The sequence below is a fragment of the Octopus bimaculoides genome, chromosome 9 (genome assembly GCF_001194135.2).
Source record: "Octopus bimaculoides isolate UCB-OBI-ISO-001 chromosome 9, ASM119413v2, whole genome shotgun sequence".
Classification (NCBI taxonomy): Eukaryota; Metazoa; Mollusca; class Cephalopoda; order Octopoda; family Octopodidae; genus Octopus; species Octopus bimaculoides.
In genome coordinates this window covers 64,339,858-64,351,437 of record NC_068989.1, presented here as the reverse complement: position 1 = coordinate 64,351,437, position 11,580 = coordinate 64,339,858, and the positions used below count along the sequence as shown (strand labels likewise).

At 37.7% G+C, this 11,580-nt stretch overlaps 1 protein-coding gene across 1 annotated transcript in view; it reads right to left on the bottom strand.

Moving 5' to 3' along the window:
* The window catches only part of LOC106872508 (aminopeptidase O), a 47,256-nt gene that overhangs the window by 13,811 nt on the left and 21,865 nt on the right, over window positions 1-11,580 (bottom strand). Inside the window, exons 7-10 of the mRNA XM_052970920.1 lie at window positions 11,019-11,040; window positions 9,018-9,109; window positions 7,714-7,807; window positions 3,465-3,572 (exon numbers count right to left, since the gene is read on the bottom strand). Coding sequence (XP_052826880.1) covers window positions 3,465-3,572; window positions 7,714-7,807; window positions 9,018-9,109; window positions 11,019-11,040 — 316 coding nt within the window. The remainder of the gene's footprint in view (window positions 1-3,464; window positions 3,573-7,713; window positions 7,808-9,017; window positions 9,110-11,018; window positions 11,041-11,580) is intronic.

Below are 11,580 nucleotides of genomic sequence, written 5' to 3'. Positions count from 1 at the left end.
TATATATATATATATATATCAATAGATTTAACTTTTATATCATACAACATAAAATACTTTTTCTCTAATCTGGACTAAATCATGAAATTTTCTTATTAAATCATACTGTATAATAACCAAAATATTAAAACAAAAAATACTTATAAAATTCATCCAACAACCCAGTTTTCAAACATGTCTAAATATTGGACAAACAGAATAAAATCTCTAATAATCATAAATTATTAGATATTTATCCATCTTTTAGATAAGCAAATGAGCTCAAATCATAAATAGCTGATACTAAAGGATTACAGGAGCTACCAATCAGATCTCTTTCTATACATACATACATATACTACTTTTATTTTTCTATTTCCTTGTTCATTGCATTTTACAACCCTTTACTGCATTATTATCTGCTTAAATAAGTTCTCTTAAGATGTGAGGATTTTTCAAAAATTAATTTTAAATCAGAAATATTCAAGATAAGATTACATAAAGAACAAAATCCATTTTTCCTTTTCTTCTCTTTTTACATCATATGTTTAATCCAGTCCTTTGATATTCATGTGCAGCTCATTTGTCAACCTCTAGTGACAATTGTTCCAGATCTTTATATTCTGAGTTCAATTCCTGCTAAAGCTAACTTTGTTTTTTTATATTCGTTCAGGGTCAATAAAATAAAGTACTGGTCAAGCATTAAAGTAAACGGTATTGATTGCTCCTCGCTCCCCTCAAAATTTCAAGTCTTGAGCCTAAGTAAGAACCTCATCATCATCATCATCATCATCATTTAATATCTGTTTTCCATGCTGCTGGTGTGGTTTGGATGGTTTGACAAGAGCTGGCTAGCCAGAGTGTTGTACCAGGTTCCACATGTCTGCTTTGGCATTGTTTCTACTGCTGGACGACCTTCCTAACACCAACTGCTTTAGAGACTGTACTACGTACTTTTTTACATGGCACCAGCATGGGTGCTCTAGTATGTGGTGTCAGCAGGAGAGCTCTTTACATGGTGCTGGCAAGTTTCCCCGCCTTGGAACTTTCCAGGAAGAAATTCCTCCCCTTCCTTGGAACTTTTCAGAAAGTCATTCCTTGGAACTTTCCAGGAAGCACCACACTCGGAACTTTCCCAAAATTCCTCGGAACTTTCCAGGAAGTCGATCTTAAATCATCGGAACTTTCCCGGAAGTCGATCTTAAATCATCAGAACTTTCCAGGAAATCATCGGAACTGTCCCGGAAGTCGAGCTTAAATCTCCGGGACTTTCCAGGAAATCCTAGAAAATTTCCAGGAAGTCGATCTTAAATCCTCGGAAATTTCAAGGAAATCCTAGGAATTTTCCAGGAAGTCGATCTTAAATCCTCAGATCTTTCCCAGAAATCCTAGGAATTTTCCAGGAAGTCAATCTTAAATTCTGGGAACTTTCCAGGAACACATGGGAATTTTCCAGGACGTCGTTCTTAAATCCTTGGAACTTTCCGGAAGTACTAACATCGGAACTTTCCAGGAAGTCCCATCCTTGGAACTTTGCAGGATACCATTGGAACTTTCCAGGAATTACCTCCCCGGAACTTTCCAAGAAGTAGTTTGTCCTCGGATCTTTCCAGAATTTTCCAGGAAGTCATTCTTGGAACTTTGCAGGATACCAACGGAACTTTCCAGGAATTCCTTCCTTGGAAATTTCCAGGAAGCATCTCAGAAAGTCGCATCCTCGGAACTTTCCAGGAAATAGCTCGTCCTCGGGCCTTTCCAGGAAGTACCATCCATGGAAGTGTCCAAGAAATCATCGGAACTTTCCATGAAGTTCTCGGAACTTTCCAAGTAGCTCATCGTCCGAACTCTCCAGGAAGTACCAGCCTTTGAACTTTATAGGAAATCTTCGGATCTTTCCAGGAAGTAATTCCACTTTATTTGGAACTTTCTGGGAAGTATTTCCTCACTCTCGGAGCTTTCCAGAAAGTAATTCCTCCCCTCCTCGGAACTTTTCAGTAAGTAATTCCTCCCCCTCTCCGAAACTTTCCAGGATGTAATTCCGACCCCTTCTTGGAACCTTCCAGGAAGTAATTCCTTCCCTTCATCTCCCTCCTTGGAACTTTGCAGGAAGTAATTCTTCACCCTCCTCGGAACTTTCCAAGAAGTAATTCCTGCCCTTCTCGGAACTTTCCATAGCAGCTAAATCTGCCTCAAAACTCCCTACTGTATTAATGCAACAATTCTGCATACTATGCAGTTTGAATGAGAAACTGTAAGGTGTGAGAGCAACTGGTTGTGTTAGTGGTAGAAGAAAGGGGCACTGCATTAGAAAAAGTTTTAATCGATGTTCTTCGTAAGTATGGAGGCTAGGAAAAATAGAAGAGGCATTAAGAAGTTGACATTAAGAATTTCTTTAACAGAAAATGAAGCTGTAAGAATTAACGTGGAAACTGTATGTAAGAATTAATAGCAGACGTATTCAATTTAAGAAAAGTGAAGATAAAAGCTAAGTGAAGAAGTATGGAATCAGTAATTTTTATACGCTTATAGAAAAAACAGTTCATATTACAGAATAGATACATACCTGTTGAAGACGAAAATGTATGTGAGAGCTATTGTATTGGACATGTGTATAATCATAGAGAAAGTGAAAGAGATATGAAATGGACGTGTGTGTGTGTATGTGTGTCTGTGTTTTTTGCGGCTAATTTGGCAGGAGTTTTGCAGTCAGCAGGAGGTGGTTTGTGTTTCATCTCTCGATCAACGGCCGGACAAATGAAAATATTTTTTTAATATGCGTTGTGGGGAAAGGGGATCTTTTGAAGTGGATGCCAAATGAAAAGAGACATGGACAGTTTTATGACTGAACTTCTTTTGAAGTTGGTGTGAGACAGAAGAATTGATTTGCATGCATATGTCTGTGTGTGTGTGTGTGTGTGTGTTTGATGGGGTGTGCGAAACAGAGAGTGTAATGTTGGTGTGTGTATATATGAGAGAGAGAGAAAGAAAGAGAGATAGAGAGATAACTGAAATTTTCTTCAGTTTTTGTAGTGAGTGAATGTGTGAGTGATTGACAGAGAAAAACCGAGAGAGAGAGAGAGAGTAATTATGTATGTATGTATGAATGGCTTCAGTGACACACACTCACATACACACAGGATGTTTTAATCGATTTTCTCGGTAACTATGGGGGCTAAGAAAAAATACAAAGCGTGTTCCAATCTATGCACCCGTCTCCACATGTGTGCCATTTTTCACACGAATCCACCCAGCCGTTTGGCCGTGAACCTCGAGCCAAGAAAGAATACAATGGTCGCCCATGTTCAATTTATATTATATATATATATATAAAATAATTATGATTCAGTTGAATTAAGTACTTAAGTTGAGACACCAAGTCAATCCAGTATTATCTGCACTGCTCGAAGTAAGGTGAATAAAAAGCAAATAAGTAACAAGGATGTCTATATGCAATCAGTAACAAATATTTTATGTCAATGCTTTACCTGAGAAGTCACTAGTTGACCATGGTACTTAGTGACATAAACTCTGAGGAAATCTTGAAACTGCTCCATTCCGACGATTTGTGCAAGGTACCTGAGAAGGAAATAACCCTGAAAAAAATTCAAAGATAAATATCAGTGTGTGTGTGTGTGTGTGTGTGTGTGTGTGTGTGTGTGTGTATGCGTGTGTGCATACACATACACACAAACAGAAAATGCTATGAATGAAAGCTTATCAATAAAATATATGATTGAATAAAATAGCAGCAGCCACCACAGGAACTGCCTTCTAATCTTAGGAGAACACCTTGACAACTGATCAAGCTGATATTCCTGCACATCTATGATGTTGGATAATTGATTTACTTCTACAACCAACTAACTCTGACCCATAGGACTTCTCAAAGAGCTTCTTATTTCTATTCAACAGAATAATCTCACTACCATAATTTATGTTATGGCAAAATGTTACAACAATACAGAGAAACATCAATGTTTTAAGCAAATGATCTATCAAAGACACCCTAGTATGTTAGCATCTTTTGCATAACTGTGTTAGTTAAGAAGTTTGCTTCTCAACCACATGGTGTTAGGTTCAGTCCCATTGCATGGCACCTTTGGCATGTGTCTTCTACTATAACACTGAGCCAATTAAAACCTTGTGAATAGATTTGATAACAGGAACTGAAAGAAGGTTGTCATTCATGTATCTGTGTGTGTGTATGTGTGCGCACACGCACACAGGAAAGGCTTCTTACATGTATATTTATAAACAAGTGTCACTGCCATACAGGCAGTGTCATTCATTTCCAATATTCTATAAAAACATATCCGGTCAGGGGTAAATAGCATCTTGCTTGGAAATAGGTAAGGGTATCCAACCTTAGAAAATCTGCCTTAACAAATTTTGTCCGACTCATGCAAACGGGGAAAACGGAATGCTAAAACACTGGTAATAAAGATCTCCAATGCAATAAAAAAGTCAAAGTGTTTGAGAGCCGTTGCATTCCAGCTCCCTGTCAGACGTGTATGCAGCATGTATGATACACTGATATAGGGAAACAGTTATAGGCTGAAATAGATCCACACCGACATCCACAAAACAAATCTCAGAGTGTTGCATATGATTTCAGCTGTAGACTGGCTTGAAGTGAAGGTGTGTATCTTAGTGGTTAGGGTGTTTAGCTCACAATCGTAAGGTCATGAGTTCGTTTTCTGGCAGTGCATAGCGTCCTTAAGCAAGACATTTTATTACACATTGCTCCAGTACACTCAACTGAAAAAAAATGACTTGTATCTGTATTTCAAAGGGCCAGCCTTGTTGCATTCTGTGACATGCCGAATCTCCCTGAGAACTAAGGTAAAGATATGCGTGGCTGTGGAGTGCTCAGCCTCTTACATATACTCTTTTACTTGTTTCAGTCACTTGACTGCGGCCATGCTGGAGCACTGCCTTTAGTCGAGCAAATCAACCCCAGGACTTATTCTTTGGAAGCCTAGTACTTATTCTATCGGTCCCTTTTGCCGAACCGCTAAGTTACAGGGACGTAAACACACCAGCATCGGTTGTCAAGAGATGTTGGGGGGACAAACACAGACACACAAACATGGAAGGGCATGGCGTTAGGAAGGGCATCCAGCTGTAGAAACTCTGCCAAATCAGACTGGAGCCTGGTGTTGCCATCCGGTTTCACCAGTCCTCAGTCAAATCGTCCAACCCATGCTAGCATGGAAAGCGGACGTTAAACGATGATGATGATGATGATGATGATATACAACAGGCTTCTTTCAGTTTCCGTCTACCAAATCCACTCACAAGGCTTTGGTCGGCCCAAGGCTATAGTAGAAGACACTTGCCCAAGGTGCGACGCAGTGGGAATGAACCCGGAACCATGTGGTTGGTAAGCAAGCTACTTACCACACAGCCACTCCTGCGTTAATTTCACAAGCAGGCTGTTTTGTTGATCGGATCAATTGGAACCTTCATTGTCTTAACCAACAGGATGTCAGACTGCCTTGGACAACAGTTGAAAAGTAAGGGAGAGAACCCTGAGCGACCCGACCATAATCCTTTAACCATGAAATAAACTAACTTGTGGAATATTATCTTCATCGCAAGCATATTGCAAAACAAGCAAAAGAGTTTTCCAGGAAAAACAGTAGGTAATATCGCCATCATCATCATCGTCATTTACTGTCTGTTTTCTATGCTGGCATGGGTTGGACGGTTTGACTAAAAACTGGTAAGCTGGGGGAGCTGTACCACGTTCAATCTGATTTGACATGGTTTCTACAACTAGATGCCCTTCCTAATGCCAACCACTCCAATAGTGTAGTGGGTGCTTTTTACATGCCACTGGCACATGTGACAGTTACGAAACACAGGCATCAGCCACAATTGCAATCTCACTTGGCTTGACAGGTCTTCTCATGTACAGTATATTGCCAAAGGTCTGTCCTGTGTCACTGCTTCCGTGAGACCCAAAGTTGGAAGGGTGCTAAAAAACCCCCCCGAAAAATGCATGTTTTTTGTTGTTTTTTTTATAAGCATAAATGGACCTAATATCATCAAATAAACACAAATAAGTACAGACACAGGCATGGATGTGTGTTTCAAAAGTTTTCTTCTTAAGCAAATGGTTATAGGTTCAGTCCCACAGTACAGCATTTTGGGTAAATGTCTTCTATTATAGTGCTGTTCTCCAACGAAACACAATACGTTGATTTACTGTGTTTTGTAGAAAAATGGACATTTGAATTCTTTGAACCATGCCACATACATACCAGAGATATGGCAATATATGATATACAGTAAGTTGAAAACTGGATAATTTTTTTTTTTTTTTTTTTTTTTCAATTATCTCAGCTTCTTGTTTTTAAATTTTGTCTGAGGAGGCAAGTTCAGCCCTGCAAATTTGGTAGATGGAAAATGAAAGTAGCCCATTATGTGTATGTGTGCATACATGTGTGTGTGTGTGTGTGTGTTTACATTTGCATTCTACAAAAGACACCCACAATACTCAGTGCTGTTGTTATCACTACTGCTGACAAATTGTCTGCTTGCTTTACACCTTCAAAGATGTGTAAAAATAAATGATCCCTTACTTGAAAATAAATAAGATTTAGCAACAGCAAGGGAAGGTATCCAGCTACAAATCAATGCCTCAATAATGTATTCACCTAACCCATACCAACAATGAAAAATGGACGTATTCAGTTGTCTTATAAATATCTTCATTTCTTTCCAATGTTATTTGAATTAACACGCAAAATATTTTTATTGTAGTGTTTTGTGGGGTGTTTTTTTTAGCACCATTCTACTACAACTTTTGTTCATTTTTGAAATTTCATTAAATTTTAACTTTTTTTATGGCACCAACAATGGCAAGGTCACCAAGTAATTTGCAAGACAAAGATCCTTTGAGAGGAGAAGAGGCATTGGAGGTAATCTTGTGTCAGATGAACTGTTCGAGTGTGACGGAGAGACAGAAACAGGTGTCTTGCTATAGAGGAGGTACATGGTGAGAAAAAGAGAGAGAGAGAGAGATAGACAGTACCAAGTACAAAAATAAAATGAGTTTTTTCAATACCTGCTTCTCTTTGCTTTCAGTTGAGGTTCCATAGCTACCAAAGCCACTCAAGACATATGTGCTATGTTTGGAGAAGGCAATATCACTGAAAGAACTGCAGAGAATGGTTTTTAATCAAGGAGGGGAAATTCAACCTCACAGACTCTCTGCATCCAGGCTCACCGGTTCAGTTCAATAAGGATCAACTGTACAAGGTCATCTATGAGGGTCCATGCCAACCCACAAGAGAATTGGCATAACAGATGCTCTCATATTACTGTTGCCTGCCACTTTCACTCAATGGGCAACCTAGCTGAAATGATTCAACTGGCAACATAGTGAACTTTTTTAACACAACAACAGTCACCCCATCCACCCTCCATATTGCTAATTTGACTAAAAATGCTATTCAAGAGCTCAGAAGGAAAGCTCTACAAGGTGCTTCGATTCAACAATGATGTGTTTAAAGATTTCTTTAAGACAAGACCTGGTGATTTCTACCATCAAGGTATTGACAAACTAATTAGTGGAACATTGGTAATGAAAGAGAATATATTAGTGACTGAATTGTTAAAATTGTTAATGAAATTAAAAATTAAAATAAATGGAAAAAAAATTTTTATCTGATGATTTAATAAAATGAACAAATGAAACCATTTAAAAAATATAAGGAATTAACTTACTTTTAAATAATGTACTTGCATACATTTTTTCTCAGTGTTCATACCATTTTTAATATAATTAGTTTTCTTTTCTTCAGGAACATCCCTGTTTGGTCTGAAATTATATAGTAAGACTAAAAGAAATGTGAATTTCTTCCTTAGGACTACGGATAATACAAGTAATGAAGGATTATAGCTAACAGAACTGATCCCAGCATCTTATTAGTACATATCTGACTGACACTGAACCTATTTGCAGAGAAAAATGAAGTCGTAGTTGACGTGCTGAAGGAATGAGCTTGGGACCTACATGAATGAAATAAAACACTATTCTGTCATATTATTTATTCCAAAGTGCAAACAATTTTAGCAAACCCACTGCAATAGAGAATATTATAGAGGATATCATTGCCACTGTTTCAACATTCATTTTCCATGCTCACATGAGTCAGACAAAATTTGCTGCAGCAGATTTCCCTATGGCCTGATGCCTTTAGTGCTACTAACTCTCAACTGCTTCAAAATAAGGTAATATTTCCCTATGACCAGATGTGTTTTCACAGAAGACTGAAAACAAAGGACACCACTGGCATGATGGTGACATTTATTTTACAACTATGATGTGTCGTCAAAGCAAAGAGAGAGTAACACTCACCCACACATATTTATATATAAATAGATATCATCATCATCATCGTTTAACGTTCGTTTTCCATGCTAGCATGGGTTGGAAGGTTTGACTGGATCTGGAGAGCCAGCGACTGCACCAGGCTCCAATCTGGTCTGGCAATGTTTCTACAACTGGATGCCCTTCCTAACACCAACCACTCCGAGAGTGTAGAGGGTGCTTTTTATGTGTCACCGGCACAGGAGCCAGTCAGGTGGGCCTGGCATCGATCACATTTGGATAGCGCTTTTTATGTGCCACCGGCACAGAAACCAGTCAAGAGGTACTGGCATCAGCCATGTTCAGATGGTGTCAGCTCTGATGTCAGCTTTGGCATGGTTTCTATGGCTGGATGTCCTTCTTAAAGCCAACAACTTGACAGAGTGAACAGGGTGCTTTTTTCATGCCACCAACACCAGAGAGGTTGCCAAGTAATTAGCAAGGCAAAGATGGAAAAGAATAGATGCATAACATCATGAGCTTATTCATCATCATCATCATTATTTAATGTCCGTTGTCCATGCTGGAATGTGTTGGATGGTTTGACCAGGGCTGGTAAGCTGAGGGGCTACACCCAACTCCAGTTTGATTTGGTATGAAATGTTTATTTCATACATTTAAAGGAATAAAAAACATCAGAAATTAATAAGCTACTAACCTCATAATTTGCAGACTCGTATCAGTATGTTCCAGTTCAGCAGAAAGTAATTTATATTTCAAGAAGGCTCGTAACTCAAATAGTTCATCTAACTAAAGAAAATAGATAATGTTTGAAAAATATCCGAGGTTATGAAACAATTTTCAAAATAGCTCAAAAAACAAGAGACTTTTAAGAATACATTTTAACCCTTTCATTACCAACCCGGCTGAAACTGCCTCTGGCTGTGTAGTACAAATGTCTTGTTTTCATAAGTTTTGAATAAAAATCGTCCACTAAACCTTAGTCAGAATTTATGTTCTTAACACTAACTTATTGATAACTAAGTAATTTTACTAAATTCTTTGTTATATTTAAAATAATTGAAAGAAATGCAGAGCATCTCAAAATAAATACAGTAATGAAAGGGTTAAACATAATAATTTATATGCTTTTTATATTCTTGCAGTTTTGCATACATCTAATGAATTATTATCTGTTTGGCAAACCTCCAGTGTGCATCAACAAACAACACTGTGTAACATGATTTTTGTTTTTGGGTAGCAACTGTTATTTCCTATTTGCTTACCCCTAGAAAGTATCATAAATGGCTAATATTTCCTTCAAACTTTGTTTTTGTTACAGTTGTCCAAACCCCAAAGAATCCCTCTCAACACACGGCTATCATGTTCCCCAACTACTCCTGCTCATGATCAGAGATGTACATGTTGTCAACCACTAAGGGTTCAAGTGGTTAAGGTCAATCAAATAATAAGCAAATCTGTGATACTGAGCAGAAAGTTCTAGAAAATTCTGCTTTAGTAACTCAGTGCTGAATCTGTCTCAAATGTAATAGAAAATAGGTCAGTTTCAAAACATTGATATCCAGGTCATAAAAGCAGAATTTGAAGGGAATAGTAGTCATTTCCTTTGATTTCGAGACAGAAACAAATAGGAAATAACACTTACTGACCATAGGCAAAAATATAAATTTTCTTACACAATGTAATCTTTATGCTGGTTTCTATAAACACGAGCCACTACACTTGTTAAAATCATTGATCCAAGAGTAGCTTTGACTGAAAAGACACACAATGATGTTGTAAAACTGCAATGTCTCAAAGTACCTTTACATTAATGAGTCCCACATTATCAACACAAATAGTCAAGAGAGAGACTAAAAAAACTGGCACATTCATGTTCATGTTCAAATTTGCCAGAACATACTGTGAACTAGCTTAAAAGCCGCCCTATTGGGCAGCTTTTGAGCTAGCTCCTGTAGAGGGCTCTTCATTGGGCCTTGAGCCCAATAACGACACTTCATGCATTGAGTACATATTAAATTTCATTAAATTTGACCAATATTTTTGAAGCAATGAACAATTTTCGTCAAAATAATGATATATGTCAACTTGGAACTTATTGCAAAGCTTCATGATAAACAACATTTTTTATACAATTTTTTTTCTGTCTAACCTCTTTCTTTCTCTCTCTCTCTCTCTCTCTCCCTCTTTCTGTTGATTGTTTTCAATCATCACCATCACATGTACCACCACCATCGCCACCACAACTACCCTACATACACCATTCAGACTTCTGATGCCACCATCATCAACACCTTTGACTTCACCACCTTCCCCTCTATCACCATTACCACTGTCTTTCACATCTCTTACTATCACCATCATGCTTGACCGCCTCAGCTACCACCACCACCACCACCATCATCATCACCATCACCTCCGCCTCTATCACGACTACAGCTCATACTATTACTACCACTCCCATTACCATCTCAACTGTCAATCTACTACCGCCCTCACTGTCTCTATGCCTACTATTACTCTCACCCCAGCAAGAGGAGTAGAAGAAGTGTCGTTGAACAGTGAGGTGCGGGACAAATTGTGACACACTGACACACAGAAATTCATTTTGGCATTTATTATTATAGATGAACAGATACATTATCATTACAGGCATAATAATGTAAGAACTTTCCTCCAATTGAAAACACTAAAATACCACAGAGGACCTAATATCATTCCTTTAACAGAACAATCTCACACAGAATCCATAAATAATTTTGGAACCATCTGCTTTAATGATTAACCAATGATATTCTCATATTTACAGACAGAACAATGTCCAAGCCTCATGGGATCACAGCCTATTTTTCTCCTGTTTCTCATTCTTGCTATTATATTCCTTAGCGTGATCCATATGTGATTATATTTCAAATACAATGTGCTGGTCGTGTGTTTTCTTTCAATAATTTAAGTCAAAATTATAGAGGAGTTTAGTAAAATAAGTAGCTTCTCCGTTATCAAGCTAATAATTCTTTTAATTCTTTCTTTTACTTGTTTTAGTCATTTGACTGGAGCACCAACTTTAGTCAAACAAATCAACCCCAAGACTTACTCTTTGTAAGCCTAGTACATATTCTATTGGTCTCTTTTGCTGAGCCGCTAATCTACGGGGACGTAAACACACCAACACAGACACACAAACAAATATACACACATATATATATACATATATATATATATATATGTATATATATATATATATATATATATATATATAT